Here is a 15,194-nt window from a genome sequence, read left to right on the forward strand (position 1 = left end):
GACATGGTGGGGGGCAGGAACATAGGAGCAAGTAAGAGAATCAGTAAAAGCGGAACACCCACTTGATCACTCTCTTCCCTTCAGTTTTCCACTGACAGAGGGCACAAACTTGGTAGGTCTGGAAGTCATGGATGGGAAAGGGGAACAGACATAATTGGGTCATTGATTTAAGATTTAAATCCTGAACTGAGAACAAACTTGAATGCCCAAGAAACCAGCCATACCTTTCATATTTTGCTGATATATTTATTGATACATTTCCCCTTCTCAGCTGATGGTGACAAAAAGCAGATGTATCTCCCTACCCTACCCCCCCCCCCAGTAAAATACAGACACAGATTTCATTCAGCATATACAAGCATTGGGGCGTGTCCAAATTCACCTCACTGGGTTGCCAGAGCCAGGAGAGGTTCGGTCTTGGGGGCCCAGGAATTGAGCAGGCCAGTGCTAAAGAGAGGCTGCCACTCTGGGCCTTGCCAATGGCAGAGGCTATAGAATCAAATCACGGTGAGCAGAGCTGCCTAGCCCTGTCATGTGGTCTAGAAGGTGACAGTGGGATCCTGAGTAGTTTCCAGTGAAATTCACAGTCTCACAGAAATTTGTGCCTCAGGGTTTTCATCTGCAAAATGGGAATAAGAATCCTGCCTTGAATATATCACAGGGCTATGATGAGGCTCAAAATAGAACTAATTTGTCAAAAGTGTTTTGGAAAAGGTAAATTGGTATACAAATTTAAGGGAATTCAATTCATTGATTGTGATTGTGAGTGCCCCAGGATAAGAGTGGACTGGCTCATGGGTCCAGGGGCCAAGGAAGTGGCAAAACTCTTATTTTGTGCCTTTAGAGGGCACCAATCTGTGTCAGTAATACCCACTGCAGAGCAAAGTCCTCTTAGTTTCTTGGCCCCAAGAAGTCACCATGGCTTAACACCTGGGCCGGGGCTGGGAAAGCCACTGGGGAAGTTACAGAAAACGTCCCAGGGGTCAAGGAGGAGGAAGAAGGCGGCATACAAAGCAGCGAGTCATCACTATTATCACAGACAAAAATAGATACCCAATGGATGCAAGGCCTTAAATTCGTAGTGCCGATGAAGGATGGAGGTGGGGGTGCTGGGGGGAGAAGGAGGCGGCACAGTAGCAGCGGGAGATACTATCCCAAAGAAGCTCAACTGCTGGCTCCCTTCCTCTTGAAAGCGTTATACCAGTGTCTCTGTGCAGGGGAAGGGAGGGCAGGAAGAAAATACCAAGAATATAACAATGTGATCTAAGGGCTAGATTCCCCTTCCCCTTTACACTGCTGCCCAACATTTTAAGGAACAGGCAAGTAGATGGTCTATGCACTTTGACGGTGAGGCCAGGGCTGGGCCTGGAGCACCACAAAGGCAGTATTGTTTCTGGAAAAAGGCAATGGGTATCAGCACTGTGAGATAGCTAACCTATTTATACATGGGCACAGTCTTAGGGAGCTAATCACTGACAGCCTGTGATATTAAATCTGAGCATCATCAATGCCTCTTGAGTAATAAAGAGGAGGCCATTCTACTTGAAATGGACTGCCATGGAGAGTCCATGAATGGGCCAGGTAGGGGAGAGGGCCAGCAAAGAGCAATTCTATGCAGGCTTATATTTGGGGAATGGGGAAGGAGAGACACTCCCCTGTTGCTCCTGCTGCTGCTGCTGCTTTCCTCTGACCCCCTTGCAAAGGGCTGTGGGACCTCCTGGGGAACTGGGGAGGCTGTCCACATGGTACCAGCTGGCACCTACAAGTTAAGGCAAACAAGCCAGTAGAGCACATTGAAGAAGAAGAAGGTCACGGGGAAAACAACTCGTGAGTAGTTATCCAGGCGGTAGATGTGGATGAAGAGGCGGCCCTGCTGCCAGATACTGCCCTCACAGCTGGGGACCACGCAGAAGTACTTCTTGCACCACTTGCAGCAACCATTACCAGCTTTCTGGATGGTACGTCGTCTGAAAGACTGCTGGGCTGGGCAAAATGGGCCCTCCTCTCCATCGCTCTCCTCAGAGTCCTCGATCTGGCACACAAAAGCTTCTGGATGCTGGTGGACATGGGCACGGGGAGGAGTAAGGGCACGAGCACGAATATGTGGCTGAAACAGACAAGGAAAGAAGTGGGAAAGAGTCAAACAAAGATGAATCAAGTCTAGGTGCTGCCCCAGGGTTTCTGGGGGTTCTGTCCCTGACACACTGTTTTTTGTTACCCGCCCCCCCTCCCAGTCCCAGCATGACATCAAAAAGTTTATTCAATCTCGGGTTCTGCATCCCCATCACTTGGTGAACTGGCCATCCATGTGCCATGAGTTCTAGTGCCCTCACTTGCATGCCTCCACACTCCAAATCTTACCACCACTCCCATACCCAGGTCATACATGGCGAAATCTTGGAGAAGCACGGGGTTTCGTCCAGTTGTAGGTCAGAAAGTTGAGCACAGCAAACTCCATCAGAGCACAGAAGCAAAAGACGAAGCAGATGGCAATATAGAAATCCAAGGCTGTGACATAGGAGACACGTGGGAAATTCTTACGGGAAAAGGTGCCCAGTGTGGTCATGGTGAGTACAGAGGTTATTCCTGTGAAGGCACAGCAGTGAAGGTGGGCTCAGCTACCGATCCATATATTCCACTGTTGAAAGGACCCTTGAGAAGGCAATTCTTGGCCCATGTGTACGCATTACCCACTTACCTAAAGAGGTTCTGGCTGGCGCAGAGTCTTTCTTGATCCAAAAGGAAACCCAGGAAAGCATTGTGGTCACAGAAGAAGGGACGTAGTTTTGAAAGGCTACAAAGCCAAACCGCCTGCTCACATTAAAGAAAAGCGTCATGACCATGAAATCACCTGGAAGACATAAAAAATACCATTTCATTACAGTACTGACATGTGGTCTCCCCCCGAGAGGACAAGCACATTAAAGTTCTTATTCAGCTCATAGGATCCATACCACAGCCCTAAGATAGAGGCACATTATTCTAGTGCCACATACAGAGAATCAGAACAAACCCAGAGAGTATCCATGCAAGACCCATGGTCAGTTAGGAGCTAAGCCAAGGCCAGAAACTTCATTGCTTCTTTCTCAGCCGACTGCCCCACACCCAGTGTCTGTCTTCCCAGGGTGGCAGAAGTGTCAGAGGAAGGTGAAAAAATCAGTTAGCCCTCTAGTTATCAGGACTATAGAGCTAATGTCCAGAAGGATGACTGAGACCTTCACATCCATTAAAGTGCCATACCTAGTCTGCAGAATCATAGTCCGACACATGCACTACTGGCCTTTACAATGTATACTCTCAGGGAATGAGCTGAGAGCAACCTGTGCTGTGGTGGGGGAAGCACAGAATTCATTTGGCCTTCTTCCTATTCATTCATATGCCCATCCCAAACCTCCAGTTGTTCCTTATTCCACAACAGCTACAGAATCAAATGCATACTCTGACCTGACACTGAAGGCCCACTATGACCTGGCTCCAACTGACATCTTACACACACACATGCACACACATATCTTCCTGTAAACTAATCCCGTATACTCTGAGATTTCCTGAGATAGCTTGCATATTTGCACCAATATCCAAACCCTAGATTCCCTATTCTCAGTCTATTACCCTAATCCAAACGGAGTGTCTCAAAAAAATAAAAGAATTAGATGAAAATAAAAATTGGAGCATCATGTCCTTGATAGTTCTTCCCCTACAGTGATTGGCTCTTCCCCTACAGTGATTGTTTTTATAGCACATAATGACAACTTACATCTCTAGTTGGCATCTTCTCTTACACCCTTCATGCTGACTTATATTCTGACACACTCATCCTAAACACTCTGCAAATAGTTGTAAGTGCTTAGCATTTATAAGACAGGAGTCATATTCTACAATATTTTCATGGGATGATGACATACATTTATATGTACAAATGGTCACCTCTAGTCATCCATACCACCCTCCTGGGCCCCGCCTAGCTATGGTTTCAAAGACACACATACCAGCAGGGGTTGAGATAGTTTCAGTAGTGTTAGTCACTCCTGTAAAATCAAACTGAAAGAGCTTCCAAGAATTCTTCTCATTGATTTCAAGCTTGAAATCTTCCCATTTGTAGATCATCTCACTCTCAGGATAGGAAACTGTAAAGCAACATGGGAAGGAAGGTCTTGTGAGACTGGAAAGACCAGCTGTCTCCATCAGCATGGAGTCTGAGCAATGCCTTGGAGTCTTGACTCTGGCCTCACCACCTGTGGGACCTTGCCTCTCTTACCTCATTGTTGAAGTTCATGCAATATGTGCATTGACTGAGCATTTTTTAGTACCAGGCTCTATGCTAGAAATATAAAGATGAGCAAGGCAGAAGCCTTGCCCTCAAACATTCACATTTTATTAAGTAAGGTAGTAAGTATACATCTGTAATTGTTGGAGTTGCTGAGAAACCTCCACCCATGGGGCAATGGAAAAACAGAGGGAAAGACCACTTGGGGACACACCCAACAAAAATTTCATAGAACAGGTGCCATTTTCAATAAATCTTCAAAGCTAAGCAAAATATTCTCTGTATGGGTGATGCTGAAAGGGTGAGGAGGGTGTTCTATGCATAGAAAGGTGAAAATACCTGATGGATTATGGAAATGCCAAAGGTTCAGGATGGCTAGCTCACAGAGGCTGGATGAAGCATACAGGAATGAGTAATAGGGGCCAGATAATGAAGTACCCTGGGAGTCATTCCAAGGAATTTGGTATTGATCTATGAGAGTTCAGGGAGTATTTGAAACTAAAACATGACCTGGTCTAGATGATGTTTCAGCTAGGTCACTCTTGTCATTATATGAAGATGAGTTTTGGGAGGCCAATGCAGGAATCTGGGCACAACAAAATGAATGAAGGCAGGAATCAAAGCTGTGGCCGTGAGAATGCAGAGAAATAGGATCAACAGAGACTCAGGATGGAAAACCAATAAGATGTTTTGATTGATTAGATGTAGCAGGTGATGGAGAAAAAAAGCATCAAAGTTCTTGGCTTGGACAATTGAGTGGCTGATGGTGGGTATCAATGAGACAAATGTGAGCACAGAAGCAACACATTTGTTTTGAGGGTAGAGGTTGGAAGAAGACAATGTATTTAGTTCTGGACATGTTCAGTTTTAAAGCAAAGATGTTGTGAAAGCCCACGTGAAAGAGGACAGAGACCTAAGTCAAGGTACTGACAGTGGAGATGGAGAGGAGCAGACACACTTGAATTACATTTCAGAGATGGGTGACTGACTGGAGATGGAGTGGGAGGAAGAGGGAAGAACCCAACAAGTGTTCCAGGTGAAGCAACACAGTATTGTCAGCAGGACAGGAGATGAGGAGGCTGTGGGCAAATCTGACACCATCTTAGGAGAAAAACAGAGGCAGAAAAATATAAAGGGCAAAGATGAGAAAAAAGAAGGGGCTCAGGATGACTCTGGGGCCCCAGAGACCTAAGAAGGTACTCACAGCTAGAGAAAGACAGAGGGCAAGAGTGAGAATCCATTGGAAATTTGAGCATGTGGAGTAAACATCCAGCATCAATGGTCATCCTGGAAGGGAGAAAGGAGCCTTATTAGGCTGGCCCTGAGCACTTAGGTATCCACCCTCCTTGGCCTGGGGACCACCAGTAATGAGTAGCAACAGTAGGATTTGAAACAAAGAGCTCATAAGAGAAACAAAAAGAGAGAAGAACAGCTTGAAAGTATCTGGTTCCTTTGGTTTCTAACATCAGAGAAATGTGTGGACCAATTTAGATAGGCTTTTGTTTCTTGCCCATCCCAGCGGCCAGGACTTGCCTACCTACTCTCTACCACCTTCCCATCGCATGCCACGAATATACAACCTTCCCCTGCCAGACGGTCAAATGTCCAGCCTGCTCTTAGGTATTTCCCAAAGGCTGTGTTGCTGCTCCACTTGGACAATTCCACCACCGTGGATGTGTCTTTACATCCAGTGCCCACTTGGAATGGAATTGTCCAGACAGTGCAGTCATACTCTAGTTGGTGGGGGGGGGGGGGGTGGCGGCTGTGGACTGGGAGCCAAGTAACTGGCTGACAGCCCCAGCTCTGTCATGAACTTGGTGTGTAACCTTAGGTAATCTTTCAGTTTTGAGGCCTAGTGTCTATGTCTACACATGAGGAGGTTGAGCTCAAGCTCTAGCAAAGCTGGAAAGGCCCTTAGAAATATCATTCAGGATGAAACCCATATCCATGGTTACTTGGTGAAAAGAGTCCCAAGAGGTAATATTCTAGAGGCTTGACATACCTAATTGTGTATAACACCTTGCCATCCTTGTGGATGCGAGCCATCTGGTTGGGCATGGTGATCACATGCTCTTGAGTCCTCTTAGAATTCCTAAAAAACGTGTCTGGGATCCATAGCTGGCTCACCATGTCGCCATTCAGAACAAAACTCTCAAAGCTGCCATTGTAACGGAGGCGTTCATCATACCAAGTCTGGCAGAAGGTGATGTCAATGGTGTATTCCTGGTGGGATTGAAAGAAAATCACACACCTAGAACTCTACAGGCAAAGTGTATTCTCATGCCATCCTGTGAAGGGCCTATCGAGCAGATAGAAACCGAGTTAAGTTTTCACAGAGGAAAACAGCATGAATTAAGTTGTAGGAGTTTTCTATTTCCAGGATTCCCAAAAGAAAGGAACATTCCCAGATAAACAGCAATCAGGGAAGACACATTTCGTCTAGAAACACATGAATTAATTGCACAGGTTAGGCTCATCACATCACCACTACCTTGTAGGGTTATGTACTCCAGCAAGGTTAACACCCTCCCAGCCCCACGTTTCCACAGCAAACCAAAGATTTCAACTCAAAGTCATCTTAAACATTTACAAATACACTCACACCTTTGGTTGTATATGGTGAAGTTTTCCCTTTCAGTTTGATGATTATTTGTGGAGCACGAATGTTAATTAACCTCAATTATTTGTTTTCCAGAGTTATATTTTATTGTATTTTTTTAAATATTTTATTTATTTATTTGACAGATGGAGATCACAAGTAGGCAGAGAAGCAGGCAGAGAGAGAGGAGGAAGCAGGCTCCCTGCTGAGCAGAGAGCCCAATGTGAGGCTTGATCCCAGGACCCCAGGATCATGACCTGAGCTGAAGGCAGAGGCTTTAACCCATCGAGCCACCCAGGCACTCCCAGAGTTATATTTTAAAATGAAGTTTTGAGTCATAAGAGAAGAGTGCATTTAGTCTCATTTTTTTAAATAATTGTTTTGTTTTGTTCTTCTTAAACAAGGGCACCTGACCTCTGAATGTGTGTGTGCATATGTATAGCTATACCTATGATTATCTGGTAGCCAGATGATATAATCTATCCTGTAAACTGTCTGTTAAACATTGAGAAGGATGTTTAATAGGAAGAATCATGAGAAGCTAGAGATTTGCACTACTGGTATTAAAGGGTAAAAAACAGACTGCAACAGAATTGCAAGTGGTGTGAAGAGCAAGTGTCAGAACTAGACCAAGGGGGAATCCTGAGGGCTAACTCGACCCCCTTTACTTTAGAGGTAGAGAAAGTGAGGCTCAGAGAGAAAAGAGACTGTCCAAAGTCACAAATAGCTAATGGCAGCATATTGGCTCTGATGGTCAGAGCACAATTACCAAGTTCCAATTTTCTCCTGTAGAATCCGTAGGTCTTTTCCTGCGTGCTGTGCTCTTGCTCCGTGTTACAGTGTTTCAAATGAGCATTTATTTTTTATGAAACAAGATACCAATTTTAAGTTCATTACACAGCAACTGATAACTAACAGTTCATTTTTTTCCCCAGTGTGACAAGGGAGCTTGGGTTGTATATCTTTTTTTAGCTCAGCTGAAATTCTAGAAATTCAGTGTCAAGGAAATGGCTTAATTAGGATTGCTTGCAACAATTATCACAGCAGGAAGCCTTAGCAACTGTTGATGCTGTGATGGGCAGTCATTCCCAGATTGGTCACTGCCTTCTAAGCTCAGGCTAGGTGTTTCAAAAATTTAACCAGGAAACTGATAGAAACATTTGATTTAAATCTCCATGCTATGGGCTCAGGTTTCTCTCCCTAAGAAATAATCCTATGCTCTACACAGCATCTGGTTAGCTGAGGGGTGTAGGAATTCCCTTCAAACAGTCACACCCCTTTTGTAACAAAATGCTTGCTGAGAGGCTCAGTTGCTTCAAACTTAAAATGAATATCCCAGCGGCAGCCTTGCCTGCCATACAGGCTATGATGAAGATCCAACGAGACAAGTATGCTTTGCTCATTGGCTGTGAGAGAGTCATACATTCTACACTCCCTCCTTACCAAATATACAACTCCAGTGTTACCAGGGAAAAGTAGACTGTATAAGAAGTGAGAACTCCCAGAGTTTTAAAGAGCTATCTGAAATTATGTAAAAGACCAGACTTCTTGGGGGAAACTTAATACCATATGAGTATTTGGCATCTTCTAAAGGTACTTGGCCTAGGCTAAAGCAGCAGTTTATTGGCCAAAGAAAATCAAGTTGTTGGCTCCTCTTTGGACCAGCTCTGTGTTGCACGCCAGGTTCAGTGACTGCTAAGTTATTAGACTGTATCCCTCGGGCTTGTTAGGTATCGGGGGAAAATAGTGACTTCTATACAACATCTTTCATAATTCATTTGCTCAGTTAACATATACTGAGTCCTTGACACCAAGGAAACCATAATCAGGAGAGCAAGGCAAATAAACAGCACATAATTATAAATGAGGTAGGGAAGATCAGGTAAACAACTATGATATAAACTAGAAAAATCTGAATCCCAAAGACACGAGTGTGGTGTGACTATGAAGGGAGCAACTAATAGTTGTGGAGGTCAGAGAAGATGGCATTAGAGGTAGAAACTGAAGGATAAAGCTCATGGCAAGTAGAAAATTGGAGTAATGACATTCCAAACAGGAATTACCTGGAATAAAGACTCAAAGATACAAGGTGACTTGGTAACACCCACACTCTAGTGTGACTAGAGCATGTGGTCTCTAAATGGGTGGGAAAAAAAATAAAACCAGAGCTCTGGGCTGGCTCCAGCCATGGAAGATCTTGAGCACTACTAGAGTGTGGTATTGAACTCCACACCTTAGGCCAGGTTAGAACTATAGAAGGTACATCCCACAGGAGGCATATCACAGGAAGCCAGGTCAGTAGGTAGACCGGGGTAGAGAGAGTCCTTGAATTTTGTATATTTCAAGGAGAGATAATAGAGGCTAACTGAGGACATCTTGACACTAGAATGATAGTAATGGGAAAGGAAAGAGACATGAGAGAAGCAGCCTGACAATAAGAGTTAGTAACTACAGACTTAAATCTATAAAAATCTCTATCAGAAAAAAGAGCTGTTCCACTGTGGTGTTTAAAGTTGCTTTATTATTTTTATTTTGAATGAAAGACTAGGAGATGTGGTCAGGATCCTGAAGGTACTCTTCAGGCAGCAAGGGGCTTACCTTTACCCACCTTCTAGAGTCAGTGTTGGTTATAATATTCCCCTCTTCAAAGCAAAAAACAAAACCCAAACCACAAAACTCCTAGATGCAGAACAACAACAAAAATAAGTGTGTGAAAGGGCACATGGGTCAGCTCTCTGGGCTACGAGACACTGTAATCAAAAATCAGTACTTACCATGTCCAGGATAGAGATAGGACCAAGGGTGTTGACAGAGAGCTCAACAGTGACCACAGTGGGCTTTTCTGCAAGGAAGCAGATGTGGTAGAGATAAGTGTCAAATACAATGGGACAGGGACAATGGGGGGGGGGGCATTGTCAGAGGGGAAAACAGGGAGATGGGTGAGGACTAGAGACACAGTTTCAACATCCAGTCCTATTTCTTTCTTTGTTCTTTCATGGCAAGATCCAATTCACAGACTGCTAAGAGCTGGACATACCTTGAAGGTCAGTCATCTGGTCTACTCATTTTATTGTTGGAAAAACTGAGGATGAGAAAAGAAAAAAAAGTCTAGACCAAGGTCAAGAGCACTGCTAAGAGTAGAGTTGATATCTTTTACCTGACAGGTCAGCAATAGATATTCCTGTCCATGTGCATGGCACATTACCTATACCCCACATTCATTATCCACACCTATGCTGTCATCAATCTCCTGCTCCAGCAGGGGAAGAACTGTGTTCTGCTACTCACCACCTATGCCAGGGCGCAGTTTGTGGTCATAGTTATTCAGGATACTGTTCAGAATGTGAGTGGCTGCTTGCAGGTTCCCAAGTCTGTGATAGGGACCAGTAAAGGTGGACACTGTTTCTTCCGAAAGGAGTTTGTTTTCAGGAGCCTGGGGCTGGTGCCCGTAGACATCATCATGGGCAGAGGGTCCATTTTCTAATTCAACATGAGGTTCTTCGCTCCTAGAACAAAAAGAAAAGAAAAGAATAAAGCTCTTCTCTCCACTCTGAAGGGGACCCAGCTGAGGCCTCTTTGGACAGAAGCAAACCAAAATAAGTCTGCATCCCAAGGCATAAAGAGTAACCAGTAATAGCAAATTTTGTGCCAGTAACATTATATTTGTTAATTTCTTCTAAATCTTGCTGCTCTTTGGAAACTTTCCATATTACCCTTCCTTTATGGAAATTCTTTATTTTTTTTTTTTAAAGATTTTATTTATTTATTTGACAGACGGAGATCACAAGTAGGCAGAGAGGCAGGCAGAGAGAGAGAGAGGAGGAAGCAGGCTCCCCGCTGAGCAGAGAGCCCGATGCGGGACTCGATCCCAGGACCCTGAGATCATGACCTGAGCCGAAGGCAGCGGCTTAACCCACTGAGCCACCCAGGCGCCCTGGAAATTCTTTATTTTAAAAATAGCCTAATAACAAAACCAAGTTCAAGATTTTGAAAGAATTTCTAAAGGTAAGATGAAGAGGATATTGCTGGATGAGCTTTGGCTAATCAGCAGCCGTTACTAGCCCTGGCCTCCAGTCTGCCTGACCAGCACCACCCGGGAGCAAATGGGTGGGCAGAGGGCCCAGATTGCCTAGGAATGCTCCGGAAAGCCAGAACGGCTTTCCGTTTTCAGAGGACTAGGGCACCGTGGGAATATTCTGCATTTCTTTGCTTTTGTGATATTCACAGTTTGGAGTTGGGGGCCAGGGGTGAGGAGAAGCTCTGAGCACTGAGAAAAGGCAGGAGAGTCCCTTCCTTACTCAGAGACTGTCATCTGGGAGAGAGGACCGACTGGAATCCAGCCTGAGTGCCACAGCCTTGCACCACAGCCAAAAGATAAGAATTAAATTAAATAAAACAAAAAATTAAAAAGCCATCTAGCAATGTATGAAATTCACTGATGGTGTTAGAAGTTAGGGTCCTTGTACTTTTGTGAAGAGTGGGCTTCAGGAGCTTCTGAGGCTCCGGTCATGTTCTAGTCCCTGATGTGGGTGTACTGATACCCGTGTGGTCATTTTCTGACAACTCATCAGCTACGCACTAATCATTTGAATACTTTTCTGTATATATGTTCTAATTCAATAAAAAAGTGTTTCCAAAAAATGCTAATAAAAATCTGCTAATATATGGATCTTATTTGGATCCTGATTTTAAAAGGCAAACTAAAACACAAAACAAAAAATATTTATAACGCAATAGGGGAGATGTTAACACTGACTGGTTAGTTTCTTCACTATGACAAAATTATTCTAAAATTTTTGGTGTAATAGTGGTATTTTATTATGTATTTGCAGTCCTTATGACTAAAAATGCATACTAAAATAATTGCATAGAAAATGATAAGAGATTTGAGATTTGCTCTAGAATAATGTAAGCAGAAATGCAGAGTGGGTGGAGGACAGAGAAATTAAGTGTGGCCATGAATTTATAATTACTGAGGCTGGTGAAGGGTTTCACTCTATTGTTCCCCCTGCTTTTCTGTCTTTGAAAAAAAAAAAAAAAAACAAACCATCAGCAAAATTAAACTATGGTGTTGTAAAGCAGGACAGTGGTGTCCTTTGGATAGGAGAGTATCCTAGGGGGGTGGGGGGTCATGTGGTGAAGCTTGTGGTGGGGGTAGGTAGAGAGGACTAGCAACGTAAGCATGGCCTCTGTGGTGCAGACGCAGGGCCTGGCAACTTGTGTAGCAAAACACATTTTCCTGCACTATTTCAAGCTCTTAGAATTGCCTAACTGGCATACAGATGTGCCAGATTTATACCATTTTTCATGTCTCAAGTGGCTTATTCCCACTGTGGGCAAGGGAAGAACTGGGCTTGAGAAAAGCAGTTTCCATTTCCAAATAACACGAGCAGCAATATCCTCTTTCCCTGAGGCATTCCCCCCAGTCCTCTGACTGCTGGAGGGGCAGAGGGAGAACAGAGGCCGGAGACCCTGCAAAATGAGTGATGTGGCTAGGAGCATGGCACAGTCAGGCCAGCCAAGACCACCCAAATGTCTGAAGCCAACAAGAGTAGCCCCAAGGTTGAAGAGGCAAACAAGCAAGCAAAAGCCCAGGGACCACTGAAGCCCCCCTGCTCCCAAACTATGTCTACTATGAAAATGATATCAGAAGGTCTTGAGGTTGCTGTAATTCTGCCATCATCCTTTGCCAGTCAAATACAAACAAAACAAACACACTCATTCTGGGGTCCTTGAGGTTAAGGAGCTGCTGATACTGCATACCTTTTCTCAGCCAGCCATTAAGCCCCCTTTCAAGGCTAAAAATAATAACAACTTGAAAAACACTCACGCACTGGTTTAGCGGAATCTTTCCATGGGGCCTTTTCACGTATCCACATCTCTCTATATGCAATGGTTCAAGAGGGAGCTGAAATTCTGCACCCCCTCCCACTACTGAGGATGTTCTTTCAACTAACTGTGGGGGAAGGGGGGGCGGGAGGAGGAGGGGACTGGAAATGCTCTAGGAGAGGGTCCACTGGGTTGGTTTTTTTCCCCCCAAATCATCCCTCTTTTTCACCTTACAGATTAAGAAACAATCCCACCGGGGGGGGGGGGGGTAGGGCTGTGCCCAAAGTCACAACCATTGGAGGCTGCTGAGCTGGGAACAGAGCAAGGTTTCTTGGTTCGATGTGGCCCTTGCCAACACACCCCAAAGCCATCTCCAGCTCTTCGCTGACATCATGGGTTGCCATGTTGACAGTGTCTGAACTCCAGATACTGAGGCCCTTCCCTCCCCACTCACCCCACTGGATGGGAAGGGTAGTTTCCTGGTCAACAGCCCCTCTTCCCAGCTTTTATTTATTTAGTTTGTTCCTGCTCCTCCTGCTTCCTTCTGCTTCTGCTCCCAGACCCCTCTTTTGAGCTAGCCAGTCACCATGCCAGCTCTCCCAAACACTTTTATTCATATCTGGAGGGAGGTAGATGACTGGAAATTCCTAGGACGCATTCAGAAATATTTGCCAAGGCCCTGCTGAGACCAACCCCCACACCCCAGGGCACCGGTGAGCCAGCAGGGAGCCCCATAGTCCCTCCTCTGAGGGGCTGAAGCATTCTGGGGTGAAGAAAGTAGCCTTCTCCCTTCTCAAAACAGATCAGCAAGACAGGAGCTCAGTGCCCTGGAAAGTTCTGGAATGGAAACCGTCTGAAAAATAGGAAGCAGTCATCTTCTACTCTAAAAACTCAGAAGTGTAGGGAAGAACCTTTCTAGCAAAGTCTCAGGGCCAGAAGAAAGTGTGAAGGCAGCTGGCTGTCCAAGCCTTTCGGGAAGGCGATGGGGACTGGAATCGAGGACCCAAACCGCAGACCTCAGAGAATAGCAGACTTGGCCTGCGGGGCCGGTCAACCCAAGACCCAGCAGGGCGTCCGGTGCGGGCGGGGGGGGGGGGGATGAAGGAGGAAAGAGGAGGCTGGCGGCACAGTGGAGTGGGGTGGATAACCGGGCTGGGAATCCTTGGGCTAAACCGGGGCTGGTGCCTGGCACTGGCACCAAGAGACGCGGCGGGAAGGCAAACAAGTAAAGTCAGAGTTATCTGGCACGGCGCCTGGTACTAGGCGCCCAGGAAAACAAATCTGAATGAGAGGACAGATAAGCTAACACTTCAGCATTTAGGCGCAGCTTCGTTCCCCAAGCCAGAGCGCCTTCCTGGGCGCCACCTTCCCAGAGTCTCCCCCAGTCCTCAGCAGCGCGAGCCAACGCCGGCCGGTCACTTCGCGGGCCACCCGCCTCTTCCCACGGAAGACCCAGAGAGGCAGAAGCGTGCTCAGGCCCCCAGCCACCGCCGTGGTTTTGGAGAGCAGGAGTCTGGGACCGAAACGGTCAGGAAACAGGAGTCCCGCATTCCTTCGTGGGCGCCTCTTCAGGGATCTGGAGTGCCCGTCTTAGAGGGAGCGGGTTGGAGGCTGACGGCGCGTAGCGGGGACCCGGGATCCGGGAAGAGGTGGGCGCGGGGCTGGAGGAACGTAGGGGATCGGGGGTCCGGAGAGCTGGTCTAGCTCCAGGGGAGAGGAGCCGGGTGCAGAGGGTTCCTGGGTTCCGAGATGGAGACTCACCTAGACGGGAGGATGATGGACATGCCCAGGAGGATCAGGAGAACTTTGGTTAACATCTTGGTGGGGACCGGCGCGACCACCTGTTCGGAGGTCGCTGCGCACGGTCTGGCCGCACCGAGCGCGGTGTGCAGGGTTTTACTGGGCTCCAACTTCCACTCCTCCCACTCGCCCCGCCCAGCGCCCCCCTTCTGGCTCCGCCCCCCGGAGCCCCGATGGAAATCTCCGACGACCTGTTCGCTGCTGCCGCGGAGAGTAGGGTGGATAGGCTCTGGCGGGCGGAAGGAAGGAAGGAGGAGGGAGAAGAGGAGGGAGCCCTGTCGCCAAGGCCCCCCACCCCCCGCCGCCACAACTGCAGCGCTGCCAGACTGCCACGGGCGGGGGACGCGAGAAGGGAGGAAGAGGCGAGCGGGCGGCGCGGGCCCCGGGCAGGGGAAGCACGGAGGTCCGCGGCTGCGGCTGGGAGGGCGGCCACGAAGTGAGCCCGGCTAGGCAAGATGGGGGAGTAGGTGGGCTCCTCCCTCCTTATAGAACCCCTCCAGTCCGCTAGGGCACCGCGGGATCGAACTGTGGCTTCCAGCCCTCTGCCCCCGCCCCTATCACCTGTTGCTTCCCCAGGTCTCCTGGCCTCTGACCTTGCCCTTACCCTCACTCCAGACCTTCCAGTCCTTCAGAGCATCTCTTGGCATCAGAAGGAAGCTAGTAACTGAGTACCTTCCTTGGCACAGGGGAAGAAAAGAG

At 46.9% G+C, this 15,194-nt stretch overlaps 1 protein-coding gene across 1 annotated transcript; it reads right to left on the reverse strand.

Annotated features, from left to right (window-relative positions):
- Positions 1–322: 322 nt before the first annotated feature.
- Positions 323–14,547, reverse strand: GABRE (gamma-aminobutyric acid type A receptor subunit epsilon). The gene is made up of 9 exons (XM_059157305.1): positions 14,457–14,547; positions 10,155–10,372; positions 9,641–9,708; positions 6,270–6,490; positions 5,472–5,554; positions 3,990–4,127; positions 2,699–2,851; positions 2,387–2,586; positions 323–2,107 (listed from the first exon to the last, which is right to left on the reverse strand). The coding sequence occupies exons 1-9, from the start codon at positions 14,510–14,512 to the stop codon at positions 1,760–1,762; spliced, it is 1,485 nt and encodes a 494-aa protein (XP_059013288.1). The 5' UTR covers positions 14,513–14,547; the 3' UTR covers positions 323–1,759.
- Positions 14,548–15,194: the final 647 nt, after the last annotated feature.

The sequence above is a fragment of the Mustela lutreola genome, chromosome X, assembly GCF_030435805.1.
Source record: "Mustela lutreola isolate mMusLut2 chromosome X, mMusLut2.pri, whole genome shotgun sequence".
Lineage (NCBI taxonomy): Eukaryota > Metazoa > Chordata > Mammalia > Carnivora > Mustelidae > Mustela > Mustela lutreola.

Bases quoted from the DNA above. Each gene is read 5' to 3' on its own strand.
- GABRE (XM_059157305.1), bottom strand. From the start codon at position 14,512: ATGTTAACCAAAGTTCTCCTGATCCTCCTGGGCATGTCCATCATCCTC. The intron at 9,709-10,154 runs GTGAGTAGCAGA...GCTTCCTTGCAG, and splicing joins ACTGCGCCCTGGCATAGGTG to AAAAGCCCACTGTGGTCACT. The intron at 2,852-3,989 runs GTATGTGTGTCT...TATGTCTTCCAG, and splicing joins AACTATCTCAACCCCTGCTG to GTGATTTCATGGTCATGACG.